At 39.6% G+C, this 21,544-nt stretch overlaps 1 protein-coding gene across 1 annotated transcript; it reads left to right on the forward strand.

Moving 5' to 3' along the window:
- Positions 1 to 6,974: 6,974 nt before the first annotated feature.
- dap (death-associated protein) lies at positions 6,975 to 21,231 on the forward strand. Its single transcript, XM_067486360.1, has 4 exons — positions 6,975 to 7,178; positions 8,171 to 8,264; positions 15,273 to 15,315; positions 19,290 to 21,231. Exons 1-4 carry the CDS (start codon positions 7,124 to 7,126, stop codon positions 19,407 to 19,409), a joined length of 312 nt encoding a protein of 103 aa, XP_067342461.1. The 5' UTR covers positions 6,975 to 7,123; the 3' UTR covers positions 19,410 to 21,231.
- Positions 21,232 to 21,544: the final 313 nt, after the last annotated feature.

The following is a 21,544-nucleotide window of genomic DNA, read 5'->3' on the forward strand; positions in this document are numbered from 1 at the left end:
TCTACAGCCAAAACACCTGGAAATGAGGCCCCGACAGCCCTGGGAGAGAGAGAGAGAGGTCCCAGCACAGCCAATGGTCCTGGGTGAAAAGAGAGGATAGAGCGGAGAATGAGAGAGAGAGAGAGAGAGAGAAGACAACACATTCAGATTAAAGCAGCAACATGAGAAAACCCAACCACAAACAGCAAATACAAAACATCAAAAACAGAAAGTCACTACAGGAGATATCTGGAATAATATCTCAATTACATGCTCAAACTGTTTAATGAAAGGGGAAAATAACATGTTCACTGATTTCAACTTCAGTGACTTGATTTTTTAGCATCCACTACAAACATGTCCACTATAGTTTGCTGGCTTGTATTTGAAACTTGTTTCTAGTAATCTTTTTTTAGATTTGTTTTATTCCTGTATTTGGTTTGACTTTCTCACTTTAAAACATTTTTTTTTCTGTTAAATTTCTTTAGGCCATTTAAAAAAAAAACTCTTCTTGGTCTGATACAGTAGCTTCTACACGGATCATTTACCACAGTTGTCTCCCCTGGCTGACAAGCAACACTGTTAACATATTGATACCATCATCTGTTACCATCACACAAACATATTCGCTGGGGACATCACTGACAGGCGTGTGCGAACATGTTGTATGATAAAGCTTTGGATATCAGCCCGATTCGCACTTAGGCTGATAACGACCTCTTTCAGATGCTATAACATTAATGTACTTACACAGTGTAGCTCTGATAGGCATGTAAAAGCATGAGGGGGGGGCTTCATTTTTCATTGTGAAGTAGCCCCAGAGTGACAGCAGTTTGGCATGTGTTAGTAATTATAGAGAGATGTAAAACCGCCTACACACACTGTGCTCTATTGTCACATTGATGGCAGTGGACAGACATCAAGGATGCCCATCAGTTTGTTCCTTTTTACTTTTCCCCTTCAACTTTGCTCTCATTCATCCAGAAATCCATTGAACTGAACTTGAGGCATATTAAATGAATGAGGCTGCAGTAGCAGCATTTGTTACAATCCATTAGAATTTATGTCTCCCTCTCCAACCCCCCTATCTTCGTTGCCTTTTTTGATGCTGTCTAGGTTCAGGCCTGCGAAATGCAGTGTTGGGTAATAACTCCATTGTGTTGATTATTAGCCTTCACAATAGAGGCCGGCCTCCTCTGTCAGAGCACAGTCCCATAGTCGAAGGCTTGTGTAACTTAATGTGGCATGAAAATAGCTCTTCAATTTTCCTATGCACAGGCTTTCTAGAAACTGTTCACTGTTTCACTCTCTCTCTCTCTCTCAACTTTTGCTCCCTCCAAGTCTCGCATTCAACCATCACACACCTCAGGCTTGACTCAAAGGTGTGTGTGTGTTTGTGCATGTATGTATGTCAGTAGAGAGCTGGGGAGGATGTGGGGAAGGGAGGACACAATGAGATGTAAGGGGGGAAAGAAGGAGACCGAAACATAGTGGGGAGCAGGTGCAGGGTCTGTGATTTATAGATTTGAGCGTGAAATCAATTTGTGTTTAAGAAGAAGAGAGGCTGCACGAAGCCACTGTGTGCCACAGATAGACCTTGAGAAATTAATGCTTCTATTCTGAAACAGTAGGAAAAAGAAGGATGTACCCTCATGAAGACAGAAGGTGGTAGGGAGAGGACTGTGGAAAAGCATGAGAAGGGAAGAAACTGGGAAGAACAGAGAGATTTTGGAAGCAATGTAGAAATTACAGGTATAATATGAATATTACTAGTAGGCACAATATGAGCTTAGTTCTTCAAAATACTATTTAGGAAAAGCAGAAAACTTCCGATTAGTTTCTTAACTTGTAAGAAAAAATAATAAATAAATAAAAAGAAATGTATTTTCTATTTGCTAGAAGCAGTCCGTCAACAGTTGCTGCAACAGCTGGCAGCTGAAATTAGAGCACTGATCGGGGACAAGCTAACATTTCGATCATATGGTGAGCTGTATGTTAAGGCTTTTTGTTAAAGCTCTAAACACCTCACAACTTCAAACATTTGGGTACTTTGCATATACCACCAAACATTCCTGATTATAGCAGGTGTCCAAGGTGAGGATTGGTTTATCTTGAAACCCTACAGGAATTGGTATTTTTGACCACTTGGGGGCAGTGGAAACAATCTGTGAGCACAAAATCGACCCAGTGTAACCTTTAAAGTTGGTCTGTTAGCTCAGCACAACCTTCATCTGCAGTTGGTGGTGTGGCCACCTGATAAAATCCAGCATTCACCTGACGTCCAGCTCTTTCACTACTTTCACAATACACAAGTATTTCCTGAATGGAAATGGTATGGAACTATTGTAAGTAGCTAAATGTAAATGTGGGTCTTTACAGTGTGTGAATCCCCTAAACTGTGTCACTGCAGCTGTTCAACAGTCACCAAACAATTATTGTTTATTCTTTTGCCTCTGGCTTTCTAGTTGTTTTTTTTTCTATTTTTGTAGAGCTTGTGAGTCGCACCTCCTTTCACCATCTTACAAGCGTATCCAGCTGACATTTAATTATAGAGCTCCTGTAAAGCATATGCTGTATCACCCTGCCAGAGGATACTGCATATCCCAAGTTCAACATTGTTTTCATATAAAATACAACCAAAATGGAAACACGTTACCACATGAAAATACCATGTTTTATTCTGTATTATACATTAGGTAATGTTGGGTGTGTGATTTACTGGCAAACAGTGTGCTCCAAGCTTTGTTCTTTTTATAGCGGCATGACGGAGAAGTTGCACTGGGAGTTAAAAGAGAAAGATGGAGTGTGTTGGTAGAGGCAAAATGACTAAGGTCTAAGATGAGCTGTGATTGAAGAGATAAAGCACGGGAGATGAGAAGGCAGAAAAACAGACTTTTGCAGCCAAACAAGACTCTCAATCAGTCCTCCCGAATCCCCACTTATTTGAATCAAGTACACGTAGCTCTCATTTCTCATTTTCCCTGCTGTCATAAAATCTGCCGCATCTATTGGCTGGGAAAAAATGGAAGGAAGCCTCCCCGTAGCGAGATGTTCACTGCTGTTTGACATGGGTGTTATCATGGTTCATTTGCACCTGCGGGAAGTGGCTGGATGTTTCAATTTGATCCTTACCAAGAATTCTTTCATAGGGCAGTAAGATGGAGCGCTGCTGATTAATATGGCTGAAGATAGCCACAGAGAAAAACCGTAGTGATGGAAAACCTTTGTGAAAAGCTTGCAGACATTCAAATTCTAAGCAAAACTGTTGGCGTATGATAGATTTGTAGCCAATGCTCTACCACTAAGCCACCAGGCCCCAAAAGAAAACATACTTCACTCACTTCACTTAATGTAACAAATTTCATGGAATGTGATCTAGCAGATGATGGTCCAATGAAACACGGGAATCACAAGTCTACATACATCCTGCAAGATGCTGAATACCAAACAAATCAATTATTATTATTATTATTAATAAACACTATATGACTAACATTGCCATCTCTAGAACCACTCTGTCATAGCTCAAAATCAAACTAAGCATAGATACGGTAGCAAATGTCCTTAAAGAAAGTATTTTGCAAGTGTTTGTGAGAAAAATAGGCTTCATATTCACTTTCGAATGGAATTTGACCTCAGCTTTGATGTTGGGGAGAATTGGATCTGAGTAAAACTATTCTGATCAATAAAACATCCCATTATTGCTAATCAATCTGCTTGTTGCATTGCCTCTTCTTTCTTTCCACCCTGTTTCAGTTTGACGGTGACTGGCTTGGACACATGCAAACAAGTATACCCACACACACACACACACACACACACACACACACACACACACACACACACAATAACACTCAATGGTTTCTGCTACATAGTCAATGCAATGACGAAGCTATAAGGTTATTATTATGCGTCAATGTGTGTTAAAGAGAGAAGAAGATAGTATGTATGTGTTAGAGGCATGGTTGCATGTATGTGTCTGTGTCTTTGTGTGTATGTTTGTGTGTGTGTGTGTGTGTGTGTCTACACTTGTCAGTTTGAGCAAATTCACTCACCTGTGATGTCCTCATTCTGTCTCTCTGTAAGCCGTCACTGAGAATACTTCTCTCAAAGGCCCATAACCAGGCAACACGCACACACACACACACACACACAGTCATATCAGCCATGGGCAGGTGTTGAGTTCACTGATTTCTGAAAAGGATTTCACCTATGGCTCTTTGAATGTGTGCCATGTATTTTCACCCTAGGTAACAAATGCTCTCCCCCCTCTCTCTCTGTCTTGCATGTGTCTGTGTCAGAGGTGAGAAAAAATAAGAGAACCAGAGCGAAAAGTGGGGGGAGAATGACAGAGAAATGAAAAATATGAGAGGATGAATGAGTTGAATGTGAAGCTCTATATTTGTCTTTTGCTTCTGTGCAGTTTGTATCGTGACTCTTCAGTTTTTATCTGGGACATCACAGGCCAAGCTTTGTTGGAGTGACAGCGATGATGAATCCTGCAGGACAAAAACACCTACACACACACATCATGAGGCACTTATCTGATATAAGCTGCATTCTTCCATATAGTATACCTGTAGATCCACTAGCTTGGATGATATAATTGAACTAACTATGTTGACCATTAAGTGATTTTTTTTCAATGATTCTCTTTGACAGTTTTGTAATTGATTCAATTTCCTTTAAAACACTTGGACAGAAGACTTTTTGTGACCATATACCGTTTTAATCAGTTCGTTTTGTAAACAAACAACCCTGATGATGTGTAATAATCTTATCGGAGTTACCTCATCTTGGGATTGGAGACCATATTGGAGATCATATTCATAAAAGAAATTACAAGTAACTATTAACCATTGTGTGCACTCAATAAATACACAACTAAACTGCTGAATTATGAATAAATAATTTAGTTTAATTTGGGTAGGTATGAATGTGTCCTCCCTCTCTTCTAGAAAAACTTCCCTGAATGTCAGTGTTCATATCTTAATCAGCCTGTCTGAATAAATAAGAGTTAACAACGTTCAACCATTCTAATTAGACATGAAAATTCATCTTTTTACCAACAGACTGCATCCTGACCTTCAAGTGAACTTCTGGCCTTTTGATTGGTTGTCAACACCCCTCCTCTGGGAAAATAATGCCCTGGCAACAGATTGTAGCTCTTCGGGGACAAGCGTGATACTGGAACTACCTCTACACTGCCAAAATCTATTGCTCATCAGAAGTTTGTGAGAAGGCATGTGTTTGCACAACAAAAGCTATAAGACTGGGGTGATATTAGTTGCCATGTAAGTTATGCAACAAACAGGTCTTTGAAATTCTCTGATTGCGTTCATATTCTTAACATTTTTCATGTTGTGTATTTGAATGAATAATTTGTGTGTGTGTGTATGCGTGTGATGTGTGTGTGGGGGTGGACTGTGAGTGCAGTGAACATCCCTTCATTTACTGCTCTGAGTAAGAAACACAGCTGCCACTTCACACTTCAAACCAGTTAGACAGTTGAGGATTGGTCCACTGTGACCACACACACTCATATTGCAAATACATGACCACAACTGATAAACGCATGTTATCAGATTAATCACTTCTTAGATATTACACATAGGAAGTTCAGTAAAAAAAAATGTTTTAACTATCATCAAGATGTGTTAACAACGATAAATTGACAGCTGCTTCAATACAAAAAACACACAAAACAGCATCCTGTATACACTCTTAGTCTTGTTTTGTACTTTCTTCACATGTACTCTAGATCTTCTAGTTTTTGGACAGAATCAGGGGCAAATAAAACTTGTTCCTTTTTTCCCTCTCAGTTACCTATGACACCTTTGGGGTTTTCCTGCATTTTTCTGTTCTGCCCAAGGACACTGTCATGTCAGCCAATTAACAAACTGCTGTGGGCTGTGGAAAGTAGGAGGTCATTGAGGTCACTGTTGTCACACACATTACTAATACAGTCTTGATTTTTTTCTAATACAGTCTTGCAGCTGCAGCTTTCCGAGCTTATCGGGGAGAGATGGACCCAGGTTCATTAGGAGAAGTCTCAGCTTAATACATGCTTCGGTATTAGAGTCTGTGTAGGCACTAGAATTTGTGTCTTGCAGTCTAAATTGTTTATTAGTTTGAGGGCAATGCTATTTCTTCCTACAAATACATTTGCAGAATATTTGTTAAAGCTCCTAATTACATGTTTGAATTTGGAATTTCTTAATAAACACATCTGTTGGAGCAGTGATTTGTTGACCACAAATGACATGCATTTAGGATTTATTTGCTTTTGCAAGTGGCTGTAGATGTTACCACTCCCAAACAGGATATAATCTGGGATTATTTACACAAATAGGTCCAGTATTGGAAAAAATACTCAGATCAGTTGTTTTACTCTCTTACAAATAAAAGACCTAAAGACAAGATGGTACTTAAAATAAGTTCACCCCTTTAAGCAAAATGATCAATTTTACATCAACGAATATAACATCAGTGTCTCACATGCACACACACACAAACACACACACACACACACACACACACGTGTGTATATATATATATATATATATATATACATATATTGCATCAGATACCAAAAAGTATCAAATAAATGGAGTGAAGTTTAAAATAATGCAAGACATATATAATATATACATTTGGGTAACTCTTAACTTAAGACAATTTATACTAGCCTAAATATAATGAGATAATAAGTTACAAATAATATTAGTATGTCCTGTGTTTAAAGTGCTTAATAAAAACTTCAAATCAATATGTTTGGCATTTGTTTTCTGGCTGCTCTGTGCAACATACATTATTTCGCTTTATTCAGTTTTTTTTAAATAATATTATATATATTGATATATTACATACTAAATATAATAATATTGTTAAAGTTGAAAAACATCCAAGTATTTTTAACCCAGTCATATTTCCAACAGTACACAAGTACCCTCCCTGCTTACGACAACGTCATCGCGCTCCTTACGACATTACGTCATTACGTTTCGTTTCCAAACAATGCTCAGGAAAAGCCACGTTGACGATTCAGACTGAAGTGAAGTCCACAATTTCAGACCCAGTAGAGGAAGAATTTGTTCGTTAGACGCTCTGGTTCCTCCTTGCTGCTCAATTTACCGGAGCCGACATGTCATCGCCGCCAAAGGAGAACGTCGAAACCAAAGGAGGTCATCTCCCTGCAGGTAAAGCTCCATGGGCTCTTGTGCTGGTTTTGAAAGCTCCCTATAAACCTGAGGGAGGCCTTTGTTTCTGTAGGGTTTCAAAAAAAACTTCACATGATGATCACGAACATATGCAGTCACTAAATTGGAAGACGCAGCGCCTTTCACTGTATCGTAGCGACAGAGATTTCTTATAGCGTTAGTAGCCTGCCATATTTATTCATTTCGCTCATTTCCCTACTTCCTGATTGGTGTAAGAACTTGCTATATCAATAAGTCAGGTGACCTGTTAGCGTTTGGTAGCAATCGTGATTCAACATACAGAATTTGCTCAGTGTTGCAGCTAATAGTTGCTGGATAGCGGTGACGTGGAAGTCACAGGCCCCAGGCTTGTGGATGTGGGCTGGAGAAAATGAACAAGGTGTACGTGGACATGAGCAGTGTGGCTGGCACTGGGCCTTAACAACTGATTGCCCCTCGCACCCCTTGTGATTAGTGGCAGTTCCACAGAACATACATGATGCATGTCTTTAACAAACCTATGAGATATGTTAACGTAGGTGTGTGAAGCTCTGGAAAACACTGGAATTACTATATCTAGGTTATAAACAACCTCCCTATAGTAAAGGCCAGAGGTCAAGGTCATATGCAAAATGATAGTCTGCAGAATTCATGGTCTTGCACAAGAACACTACTGGGCAGGATGCCTGCCTGCCAACACACCAGTAACCTTCAGTTTAGGGACATGCTTTAGTCACTATTCTAACCTGCTGTGCCACTTTAGGTGTGACTATTATGTCAAAGTAAAACAAATAAAAATTATTATACTCTCTAAGGTAAACACGAGCATGTAGCACAGTCTTGTTTTTATACTTGTGTTTTGCTGAATTTTGTTATTTTCTGTTTTAAAATCTAATTTTTTTACTAAACTCATTTATTAAATCTTGAATTACTGACTTTGTTAAATAGTCTGCATATGTGTGTGTGTGTGTACCTCTCTGTGTGTGCTGCAGTAAAGGCGGGAGGTATGAGGATAGTGCAGAAGCACCAACCAACTGCTGCCCCGGAACCTCCACAGAAAGATGACGAGGAGTACGTCAGTGAGAGGTATAGAGGGATTACCGAGACGGTTTACTGTGCACAAAGCCTCTGTTTCAAATCCTGTTGTTCAGTTTGCCATTTCTCTATTTGACTAACATTGACTCTGTTGCAGTCTTATCATTTTATCTCTTTGCATTTAGAAAATAACATAGAGACACACTCTGTGCATGCTTGCATTCCTCCCTAATACACTACAAGATTCTAAAGTGACTGTTAACATTCCTTGGTAGTCAGTCCATCAGGTGACTACAAAGACACTCACAGAAAAGACTAAACAACTACAACTGAACCCAAAGCTACTGCAAAGAATCACAAAATGACCACAAAGAAAGGCACAATAACTCCAAAGAGATGCAAAACAACCACAAAGCAGGACAAAATGACCTGAAAGAACATAGTTGCATCATTTGTGATCCTTTTGTGTATCACAAATTGAGAATATGTTAATGCTTTGTGATAAGGTTGAAATGCCTGTGCCCATGGGCCCATTGTCACATCATCTGTCTGCACACACAGACTTAAGACACACACATCCAGCTGCATGCATTCACTGCAGAATTGGAACTAGTTCTGCACTCACTACAGTCTATTTATAGGACCCAACTAAATACACAACAGTTAGATTTAGAGACCGTCTGTGCAATGTACAACTTTGTGGCTATTTGTAAGTTCATAATCATGCCCACACACACAAACACACACCCAGCCGATTGCCAACTAAGCAATTTAGCTGCTTTCCCTTTCCTGTGAGGCTTTACTGTAGGCAGTTTTGCAGCAGACTTGTTGTGTACTGTTGCCAACTAATTCAGTAAACAACATAATTACTGTATAATTACAGCATTAACTTGAACAGCCCATTCAGCAGTCACTATTGTTTGCTATAAGCAGCCTTGGTCTGCATGTTTTACATCATGCTGGGTCTATTTCTATGCCACGATAATTGCTCTGTTTTCATATTAGCATGCTCGGCTTTTGCTGCTCCAATGTGTTGCTTGTGCTGGGGGTCACTGCGTTCTGTGATGGAGGTGATGCAAGGTGTTCTGTGTGTATGTGTGTGTGTTAGTGTCATTTTGGCCGGTCCTCACTACTTCACAGGGGCTGTTTGATTGTTAGGATTTATGGGCGGGGTTAGTTATGATGCTTAAGTTTTGGGTACGGGTCTAGGCAATAGATTATATAAACGAGTGTTCTCACCACTATAGTAAGACGTGTGTGTGTGTTTGTGTTTGCGTGCGCATGCGTGCACCTGCCTTTATGCCCAGATATGTCTATACAATATTCATGAGGACGCATCAGCTATGAGCGTATCGGTACAGGTGGCCTATTCACACCACATATCTGTGTGTGTGTGTGTGTGTGTGTGTGTGTGTGTGTGTGTGTGTGTGTGTGTGTGTGTGTGTGTGTGTGTGTGTGTGTGTGTGTGTGTGTGTGTGTGTGTGTGTGTGTGTGTGTGTGTGTGTGTGTGTGTGTGTGTGTGTGTGTGTGTGTGTGTGTGTGTGTGTGTGTGTGTGTGTGTGTGTGTGTGTGTGTGTGTGTGTGTGATAATGAGATGTGATAAATGAGACTTGACAAGCAGCAAACAGGGTTCAAGAACATTGCCAACTGTCAAGAAATTTTCTGTGCATGTACTTTATGCATGCAAGCTTTCGCTTACACACACACGTGAAGGTGTATTATATTTTGCATGTTCCTCAATAACCGTGCTTGGTGCAGCGTGGAATTGCAGCTTGTGTGGGACTAGTATCAATCCTGTCAGTGACAATAAGTCATTTCCACTGGCTCATCTTTCCTTTGTGCCAAGATAAGCTGCAATATTAGATGATGCATTAAAGTAAAGTGTGGTTGAGTAGGTTGCTTGAGAAACAGAACACTCTAGACTATGAGAGAAATGTTGAAAACTGTTGTTCATTTCAAATGTATAAAACACTGGCTAAGGTGGTGTGACGACCATTTCATCCTTTTCAATATGGATCTTCCTCATTTTATGATGTTGCTTCAGAGGATATGCAGTCATACTTAGCAACTTACAGTTTCTTTATTTTCCAAGAAGTTGTCACAGTGACATCTTAACTATCTTCTTTTATCCAATCAGTAGTCCAAACATAAACGTATGCAGTTTACAGCTATAATAAACACACACATAAAAAACAGGAAAGCAGCAAATATTCACATTTAAGAAGCTGGAACCAAAAACTTTTTTGTAATCTCTGTTTGAAAATGATTGCATTGATCAAGTTATAGTTAAATTAATCCTTTGAAATCTGAATGAAATGCATCGATCAACCACACCATTAAAAGCACCTGGTGGTTTTATTGCAGCCCCCATACGCTCAAGCTGTGATGCACTATGTTGTTTTTGGAAGTTATCCAAATGGCAGAAGCTTTGTGAATCTATGATGAGATTTCATAAAAAGCGCCTACCTACTTTTTTCTGTATTGCTTGCATTGTAATTTGTGCTCAAAACTACACTATACAGCTTTTGGGAATCAAGTTAGCTGTAGCATAAGACATAAAATCATTCCACCGAGGGCATTTAATGCTGACTCGGTGCCAAGGCCTATGGTGTCTCATGGATACATGCACAGGTTAGAAGATTGAGCCTCGCTCAGTTTTCTAACCTTTTAAAGAGAAAATCTCCACTGTGCTTCCAGTCCACTGCGAGTCAGTGTCACGGGAGGCCTTGACAGCACCTCTCTACATTAGGATAAGTTATAGAGCATGACTCTACCAAACAAATATTAAAAAGAAAATACATTCTGTCAATTGGAACGACAGGATTCATGTCTTAATAAGTTGACCTGGTAGAGAGGAGCAAGTTAAATGTCCCACTTTATTTGTGGGCTAATTTGACTTGTGTAAACTGGCTACTTGTCTCACCAGAGCTATGCAGGGTTTGATACTTGCTGCCTGAGAGCTTCTTTTTCCAAATGTCTTCTTTAAGGTTCCAGTCAAAGAAAAAGACTCATTGTTTGGATTGTGAAAATAATTTTTTAAAAATTTAATCCCAGAGGAAAATAATTTCAAATTTGTGTAAATGCAGCGTTTGCCGTCTTGTCAAAATGTATCTTCAACCAAAAGTGACTGTCAGTGCATCCACAAAGAGATGCAGAGTAACTCCCTCTCTGTGTCTTACATACAGAGAGGGAAAAGGCAGACAGAGGCTCTGTCTCTCTCTGCGTTATGCTGACAGACATCTAGCAGGTGGCTACTGGGTAAATTTCACATTAGTAGCAGCCAGTGAAGCGTTGTAGTCAGGGGACCACCTGCCATACCCAATCTAACCAAGATGGACAGATGAGGCAAAGAGGGGAGAAATGGGTGGTAGGGATCATGGTGAGGAGGAGAGGGAGTAGATTATTATGGATGCTATGGTGATATGAAGATAGGTAAGAGTAAAGGTATTACTCAGTAAGGGTGATGGAAGAAGGAACGGGGTGGCTAAGGATGAGATACCGGTAAGAAAGGCAGGAATATGCCCATAAGCCACAGTTGGCAAAGCAGTCGCAGGAGAGAGAGGGAGACACGTCAAAGGAGCTAAACAGATGAACATATGGTTGTTTCATCACTCAACAGGTTGCTTATTATTAAAGTGAATATGTGGTTTATAAACTGCTCATGCGTCATTTGGATGAGATTGAAAGATTAGTGTCTAAAAACTACAGGCAAGGTGTTGGTAGGTCTCTCGTCGACTGCACTGTCACATCAACATCTTCTCCTACATAATTTGGTGAGAGGTGGATATGTTCCAGAACCTCCAAAGAAGAGCGGGTGGTGCTGTGTGTGCAAGCTTCAGTGAATCACTGCACATAGGAACTGTAGTGCAATGGGCAGTAAGCTGACAGCTCAGGGTGAAAAGTTGAGAGGAAAGAAAGAGAGAAGGAAGAGGGGAGAGGAGGAGGAGGGGAGTCGGGCAACAGGCATCAGTTTCTATGGCAACCACCACCTCGCCCACGGCAACAAACTTCCTGCTCTGCTGAAGCAGAAAGAGATGGGTGGGGCTGTGGCAGCAGTCGTTTCACACTAAAAACCGAGGGGCCACTGCCATAACAATCCGTTCATACTCATTTCACTCTTTTAGTTATTAGTCAAATTTTATATTCTTCATGTCTCTGTCTTTTACCCATCTCCTTCTTATTTTCTCTCATCTAACTGTACTCCTCTCCTGATATAGAGTGACTCGTCTTAAAGATTCCTGACAGCTCTCTACCGCCTCCTGCAGGCTCCCTTTGTCTCTGTAAACAGCCGTCCCCCTCCCAGTTACACCAAAGGACAGTAGAGGTCTTTGTCACTTCAGGTTCCATTCTGTCTGCTGTTCTCAGGGGTTCTCTTTTCCTTTGAGATAAAATAGGTGGAAAATCTGTCACATTTGCAGCATAGGCCTATGACTAATCTTGTGTTTGTCTTTTGTGTGATATCTTGATCAAGGTATGCAATTTTGTAGCAGTGTTAAACTGAATGTCTGTCCACTTATTATGAAACTTCAGTAAAACCGTTTTTGTGTGTGTGTTTTGGCAAAGTCAGGTGAAAAGGTTCCACTTTCCTTTTGCTTTCTGTTTGACTTAATCAAAGGTATTGTTAGCGGTCTGTCTTACACCCCTTACTCCTGTCTGTCTCGATGTGTCTCGTCTGTCTGGTCAACCCTGGTAACAACAGGTGACGGTTGACATCAGCACACTTCACATATAATACTGACTTGTTTTTCTTTCTTGCTTGATGAGAGTCTTTTTCATACTTCAGAATTTTTATTTTCAGATTGTATTCACAGTGTAGACATATGTAAAAGCCCAGTTTGTGGTGGATTCCAGGCCACGCCGTGTCAGTATTTGAATGCATACTGTACATATGTGCGCATGGTTTAAAACATAAGCATAAATAAATATTGAGAATATGGGGCTAGTTTATAGTTATAGAATGTCATTTTTCAGTCTGTACTGTTATGTGCAGATCTGTACAAAATTGTTCGTCACGAATAAAGAAACCAACTGTTCAGTAAAACAGTGCAGTAAAAGCAACTATAAGGAAGTAATTAGACAAAAAAACAAATAAAAGAAATTAAATAACAAATTCTGATTTTGATTTATTTTTTATTTATTTTAATTTGACAGAATATTTTAATTAATACAACAAAGGCCAAATAGCAGAGTGAACACCTTTGTCCACTTAAAATAGGCTAAATGACTAATTACACGATTGAAAAATTGTGTGTCGCTAATTACAGAATTATCACCATAATCCAGTTAATAATGATCTTTTCTAACAAAACTATTTGGGCCAGTTATTTATGTTAATTAAAACATGCAGTTAAATCAGAAATCAAAGCAACATTTGTATTTCTGTTTCTTTTTTTTTTTTTTTATGTTTGCCTTTCATTAATTTGTCAATTTCAAGTTATTCCAGTAAAAATTGTGGGATTCTTCTTTATTTTTTGTGGACAAGCACTAACCATTTCTGTAATAAAAGCAGATGCTTCTGCTTTGCAGCATGGCATTCCCCCAGATGTCTTCAAGATGAAAGTTTAGCCGACAGGGTCTTGCACATAAACACGTCTAATGAATCTACTTTTAGCACGTTCACAGTTGCTATTTTTTTAATAAGTTTTCTTCATCTCCATATGCACATTGATTCTCCTTTTGTTCAAAAGTTCTGTTCAGTTGCCACTGAAGAAAACTTTTGGGATACCCATGACCTGGATGACTGAGAATCTGCACAGAAAGCTCCTCAGACAATGTTAAAATGTTGAAAACTTTATTTCTGAGCCATATGTAGGCTGTTACAGAAAGAGCACATCACTGCTACAGTAGCAGAGCATTAATTTGAATGAGGAACACTTGCAGTTCTTATACGCTATATTTAATTTAATTGCTAATAGCCTAGAGAACCTCTCAACCTGACATTTTGACAAGCAGCTAGCAAGAAATAATCAGTGAAATTCAACATATTGCAGCAATAATTTATTGGCAATGGTTAATGCAGATATTCTCATTAAGTGAAGTAGCAGAAGGCTATTGAATGCCAAGATGTTGATTGCAGAGGTGGAGGTTAGCCAGATGTTTTGAGAATCCATAACTTTTGTGAATTAAAAAAAAAAAATGTGCATAGGTCATAAAATACCGAAACGTAAGTAGCAGATGTTTAAAATGTTTTGTAATCAATAAAGTAATTCTGGCTGCTCAGGTTGCAGTTTGTAGTGAATGTGAGAAACTTCTGTTCTTTCCATAATATTTGGGCTGTAAAAGTAAGCTAATGCCTTCTAGTAGAAATTTGAAGGTGTCCCACACAACTGTTCACTTTAGCCGGTGGGTGACCGTGCTGTAAAATTAGATGGCGCTCGTTTGTCATGTCAAGGTCGATAGTTACCTCAGGTCCCACATTCCTCCTCCTCCATCTTTTTCTCTGCCTTCGTTCTTCCTCCCCTTTTTCTTTATCTGAGTGAGAGCTCCTCCAACCATCTATTATTACTTTACAGGTACAGGTCCCCCCCAATCTTCTCACACCTGTCTTTACCCCAGTCTCACTTCTTTTTGTCCTGTCCTCCTCCTTCCCAGACACTTTCTTTATCACCGTCCTCCTCTGTTGCTCACTTTTCCTGTCATACCTCCAGCTTTCTTCCACCCCCCTCTGTCCCCCACTCTGCTCTTCTCATGCTTTCCGTCCAGGAGCAGTGAGACCCAGTGTTTGGCCAGGATGAATGGGAGCTATTTAAGCTGTTGGCGGGTCTATACAGAGAGTGTGTGTGTGTGTGTGTGTGTGTGTGTGTGTGTGTGTGTGTGTGTGTGTGTGTGTGTCTGCCTGTCTGTGCCTTTGCACTGCCTTGTGTGCAGGACTTGATGTAGCCAAATAAGTAAACTTTTGTAAATGTGGTTCTAGTACATATATTGCTACGCTGATGGTAAATGATTAAATTGCACACAGGCACACACATCCTGCTTACTGTAGTGCATATTGTTAGGTACTTGGATAATTTGTATCCTTTATGTATTATTTCACTCTCATTATCTGTTTTCTCCTTTTAGTCCACCAAAGGCTCCTGTGATTGTGTCTGGAGTGGTTACAAAGGTAAACACACACACACACACACACACACACACACACACACACACACACACACACACACACACACACACACACACACACAATTACAGACCACCAGCAGGGTTGAAATAAGCATTATAAGGTAATTTACAACTGGGACACGAGCTCTACAGGGAAAAGTAGAGGCTCAGTGCTCAGATAAAACAAGAGGAAAGTGGGAAAGGAAGGCAGAGCTCAGCGAGAAGACTGATTTTAAAATGACCATGTTGATATATAAATGTGTTATGCACACATTGACTTAGATTTTTTGCTTGCCTTGTACCTCACTTGTAAGTCGCTTTGGATAAAAGCGTCTGCTAAATGACTAAATGTAAATATAAATGTACATTATCTTAGCCATAAATCATAACACCACCTGGTCGCTTTAATGTTATGATGAACAGAGGTAAGCATGTGCACTTGGTGGGCACACACCCCCCAGAATGCAATTACCACATTAACACCACCAGGTGGTTTTAATGTTGTGGCTGTTTGTCGGGTACTTGCAGTTTATTTTGTCCATATGTTTGGATTTGTCACAATATTTTCTTATCACAGCCTAAATATTAGGTTGGGAAAAATACGAACACATGCCATATATATTATATATTATATGCCATATAAGCATCATACTCCTAAAATACATTTAATAACATGCATGTTCATTTGTTATGTACAGAAAATTTACTTTAAATAAACTTTAATCTCATAACACATAGTAGTATCCACCTTGTGGGAGCACACATTTGTTTACCCTGTCACAGCCTGAAAACTTTACTTTGGGAGAGGAAAAGCAAACTTACGATAAAGCAGCTTATCAACATTCAAGGTGAACTTAAAGAGGGGCGACTGTGGCGCAGGAAGGTAGAGCGGTTGTCCACCAATCTCACAGTTGTTGGTTCAATCCCCGGCTCCTCTGGTCACATGTCAAAGTGCAAATTGTTGAGCAAGACACTGAATCCCAACTTAGTTGTTCCCAGCTGCATAGCATTGTGTGTGTGTGTGAGTGATGTGAGTGAGCAAGTAGGTAGTGATAATGATTTTAATATTGTAGGTCTCCAGGAAGTGAGTACATCAGTGTAATATCCTCTGAAGTGATGGATTTACAGCTGCATGTGTTAAAGAAAAAATGCTCTTGACTCTTTGGATAGCTCTGTTCCCTACCGTGTGGGGGGGTGTGTGGGAGTGTGTGCATGAGTGTCAGACTAGGCAGATTGTTTGCTGAAGATTTGCAGAGATATCAAGAAGATGGCAGGTATCCCAATTATCCCCCCTATCCTCCTCTAGCCTTCCCATTCGCCCCTATCACTGCCATCAGACCTGGAGGCTAGCACTGCACAAAGCCTCAGAAAAACCGTTTAGGATCTGAAATGCTTCAAGCATGCCGGTTTGTGGAGCTTTTGGCCCGCTGGGATTTTTTAAACTTAAAAAGTAAGATATTTCCTGGTTGTCTATTTTCTGCTTTTATCTTCTCTTTGAAAGGCAGAGTGGTTGTCTGAAATGCTGAAAGTAACAAAAATAACTTATAACAGTGTGGGCATCTAAAGCTAGAGTACTGGAACCGAAAACTGTAAAGCTAAAAGCATTACAAGTAGATGCCATAATAAGCATTTTTATTCACATGACCTGAGTTTTTTCTTTTGGTTCAGAGCTCATTCTCTCTACCTCAACAGGATCAGAAAATATCCTGAAAATACAGATAATTGCCTTCATTTGGGAGCAAGACGTCATACTTTACCTGAACATAGAAGAAAAATAATGTGTTGATGCATTTTTGCATTGTGCACCAACAGTGACTTGAACATTTTTTTATGAGTCAGGAAGTTCTGCTTTAAAATACATTTACAGAAAAAAACTGCCAAAACAAAAGGCACATTTGTTTGTAAATGCATGAAAACAAATGATTTTAGTTAGTACAGTAGTTTTACAGCTTTGAAACATGTCTTTTTTGAAACTCATAGGTCCACAATGTTTTAGTACAAACAAAAAGAATTAAGCACTTATTTTTTTAAGCCACATGAACCCAAGAAATATTTTAATTAATCCAATTTCTAGGATCACTTGTATATTAACCTGTTTTTATTTAAATATTAATTAATTTTTAAGTTCAGTAATAGTCAGCTCCACATAAGTAAAATGAAATGTCTCCTCCTGCCTTCTCCCTCCCTGCGTGATTTCAGTTAAAGTGATGGGGGGGACAGAATTCACAGTGCTTTCTCCATGCAAAAACGTGTTACAAATTTCAAAGCATTTATAGCTTTGCATTTTAAGGAGGAAGTGCATTTATAAAAGTAGCATCTGGATCACACTGGATAGAGAATTCAATCGCACAAGAAAAAATAAATTGCCAAATAGCACGACTTCTGCTTGTAGTGTATTGCAGTACTACAGCTAAGCTGTTGTCTTACTTCTGCTTCAGTAGGACAGAGATGGAGGAGAGAAACACTTTGGGCTTCGGAAGAGTGTAGAAGGGAAATTGAAGGTCAAATCCATCCACATCCTATGCAGTTTGCTGTGGAATTGGCTTTAAATGAAAGAAACACACAAACACACTAAATGTTTTGTGCTTGCCAACACACTCACACAAAATAACACACACACACACACACACACACTCCCTCAAATGGAGGAAAAGTACTGCATAGCCACCCATATGGTACAAAACCAATACACACTCATACAAAGAGGATGGAGGTGAATAAGTAAAGTTCAGTGAAAGGGTCAGAGTGACATACAATGTCTGTAGCCATATGTGTGTGTTGATTAAATTGGTTATAGAACTTTATCCATCTATATGTGGACGCCATAAGAAATCAGAATATAAAGGAAATTTGTGTTTGATTAATATATTTCTGCGGGAGAAGAAACATTTGTAATGTGTCTTTAATGTGTAAATATTGTCTGAAGCAACTAGTTTTCCAGCTTTAACTGAGTTCACCACCCACCCCTTCTGTGCTTTACAGTATGTAAAACCTCTTTTTCACACCCAAAGATGTGAGCATGCAGTGCGACAGTTCGACATTTTATTCATCTATTTGAACACAAGATTTTCTCCTAAATGGGATCGGTATAAAGTAGGCAAGAGAGAGGTGCAGCATGAAAACACATTTAAATGAACGTCATGAAAAAAACAGTCATGACATGAACCAGTAAAGACCAGGGAATAATGCAATGGGTATAACAAAGGCAAGTGAACGCACTCAGGAAGGGGCAGGTAAAGTTATAAATAAATAAAGTATCCGGTTAAATTCTACATTTCTTTATAAATGGTCGAGTTCCTCCTTTGTTTCAGTTTAAAAGTCAGGTTATCTGTGGGCATTTGTCTTAGACAAACAGATGCAGATTGCATAGTAGATGAGCAGGAACAGATGAGAGCTCAGTACAGCACCCTTCATTCACTTTGGAGATTTCCATCCTCTTACTGTGATTATCCGGAGGAAATATGTGGCAGTAGTTGGATAACTCTTGCTGTGTGTGCAGTCTTGTCTTTGCTAAGAGCTTCGTACTGGTAACAGCCACATTACTGTTATTTCAATGGATGATGGATTTCCTGCCTGTTGGTGAAGTTGTACGTTTGTAACAGGGAAGATTTAGCAAAGCTTAGAGTGGGTTGGTCAATGAACGCTTCCGTTTCAATTTTGATTTTTGTTTTTCTTTTTTTTTTTTAGCTGACAAATACAAGCTGAACTTGTTTTTTTTAGGTAGTTTGACCATGATGTTCATGTTGTGTAACATTTATTTTGGCTGTCCAGAATAAAGAACTCTATTAGAACAGAACAGCTGTTGCCGTCGCTCTTAGCCTGATGTGTCAACTTTAAAAATGTAGGTTCAACAGTAATTTCACCCTGTTTTTCACACTGTAGATGAACTATCTCCTTTGAAAGCTTTTTGTGCAGCAGGGTGAATTCAGTTCACTCTTGTGCCTTGATGACCTGTTGACTGACTTTTATTCTGTTTAGGGTGATAAGGACTTCACCCCAGCAGCTGCTCAAGTGGCCCACCAGAAGCCCCAGCCTTGTGTCCCCAAGCTGCCCCCCGCTCAGCACATCAACCAGCACATTCACCAGCCCCGCAAGTGAGCCAGGCAGCAGGCTACAGTGGCTATGCTCACTCCACCAGCCGGCCTTCCCAACTGAGCATGCAAAATGAAGATGTTTCCCCACCAGGCACAGATCTCTTCTGAATAATCTGTAATTTTTGTTAGCCTGTTGTGTTACATGTAACAAGTAATTTGTCAGCAACAGACACCTAATGCCAATACAGCCATTGTAGAAGTCCTACTCTTTACACCCTTGCTGCATTAGTGCTGTGCTTTTGGTCCTGCACTTTTGGGTTCTCTCCTAAGGAAGGATTGCTTTGGCAGTTGTATAGTCTTAAAATGGTATAAATGGGTAGAGGATCTTCTAAAATGGCTACCTTCCTAGTATTAAACATCAGAAACCTTGTCTCAGATCTGGGTCTGTGGGGGAACTCTCCACGTACTGACCAATTTGGTTTCACTGCAACCAGCCAATCGCAGCAGCCAATCAATCAGGCCAATCCAATCACCTCATAGCGACGAGTCTAAGCCCTAATTTTCTACCTAGAACCAGTCATGAAGTGGACACCTGTTTTCCATTTTCAAGACAAACCACAACGCACATAGAAAAGCAGCTTCAAACTTGCAAGAGTCACTTAGATGTGACTGATGCCAACTTGCGCAGATACGATATGGACCAGAGACAGTTAAATTAGCCTGGAACATGACAGAATGAACAAATTATTAACCCAAACACTAAGGTTGCCAGCAGCTTTAAAATGCATTCCACTGAACCCTTCCCCATATGTCTCCACCAGAAATGCCTATTACAATCTGTGATTTAATGAATGACTGGCCCCAAATTCAAATCTTTGATTATATGTACCAAAAAAATGAAAATGTCTCCATAGTAATGGATGTCATTGCCTCAAGAAAGCAAACTACAGCTATAACAGAAGCTCATATTACTTTTGGGCTGTGGCAAAAATCCTTTTAGCATTTGCTACAGTCTCCTCCTGTCACTGTTCTTACTTTTATTTAACACAGAGGAGTCTTACTGTTCTCTTATCTGTTCTCCTGGCAATGTTAACTCATTTTAATGCAAACTCAGCGTGCACCAAGCAGTGCCTCTTTGCTTGGATTTCAAGATTTTCCTTGTCTCATTTGACTCACTTACGTTTTACCTTTTATGCTACACATCAGAATCAACTGGAAGGAATATGCAACCGAAACACAGTGAGATCTAAAGAAAGCCGTTTACTGTGAAGCAGCTGCAGGATGCTTGGTGATGGCGTCGTTATTAGCCTGAAGATCACAGTCTAGTTAATTATGATTTGAACTAAGAGCTGCACAGAGGCAGTTTAAAGGTGTGTGACTCTGAGCTGTAAGGTTAAGCTAAAAACATCCACATTACATTCCATAGAAAGGTGTAGAATCGAACAAATCTGTCATTAGTGACGTTTTATCAGTATACAAGGGAAATGCAATAGACCTAATTCTGCTTGCTAGGATATGTGCCGAAATGACTCGCTGCATATCACAAACCTGCAACATCTCCTGAAATTCAAATTGGCGGTTCCCCTGGAAATGAAACATATCAACACATGCGGACACACATTCACCTTTTCCCTTAATCACCCATCCCCTTAAACTCAAGTGTTATTTGTTGCAACACTAATGTTCAGGTTTCCAGGAAAGAAAGAAAGAAATGTATCTTGCCAGAAGGAATGATTTCCTGTGTTAACTTAATTGAGTTTGAAAGAGTTTTATTTTTGTTTTTCGTGAGTAATTTGTTCAAATTGTACAAATCTTTAGTCATTGAGTGGACTTAGGTATTAGGTGGTGTTGTCGTAATAAATAAAGATTTAGACTATCTTGAAAAATGCCCTAACAGTGTGACTTTATTTGAAGGACATGTGAAGTGACTCGACAAAATCTGTCTTGAGACTCATTCGAACGTTTGCCACATAAAAAAAAAGAGGTGATACCGCTCTAATAGTTTTTACATTTGAAGTATGTTTTTACAAAGTTCAACCTAGTCCCACTGTACTTCATATCATGTATCACTAAGTATTTGAGCATCCCATAATGAATAAACACCCTGCACTAAGGGATTAGGGCTCAGGTGGTGTTTTGAAATGAAACAGAAGCATCTTCCCCAGAGGTGTCTGCTGTTTCTTTTTTTTTTTCCCCTTT

The sequence above is a fragment of the Channa argus genome, chromosome 19, assembly GCF_033026475.1.
Source record: "Channa argus isolate prfri chromosome 19, Channa argus male v1.0, whole genome shotgun sequence".
Classification (NCBI taxonomy): Eukaryota; Metazoa; Chordata; class Actinopteri; order Anabantiformes; family Channidae; genus Channa; species Channa argus.

What these genes read in the sequence shown, in the direction of transcription:
- dap (XM_067486360.1), top strand. Translation starts at nt 7,124, where the DNA reads ATGTCATCGCCGCCAAAGGAGAACGTCGAAACCAAAGGAGGTCATCTC. An exon ending in GAGGAGTACGTCAGTGAGAG is followed by an intron (nt 8,265 to 15,272) that starts GTATAGAGGGAT and finishes TTCTCCTTTTAG; the next exon opens with TCCACCAAAGGCTCCTGTGA. An exon ending in TGTCTGGAGTGGTTACAAAG is followed by an intron (nt 15,316 to 19,289) that starts GTAAACACACAC and finishes TATTCTGTTTAG; the next exon opens with GGTGATAAGGACTTCACCCC.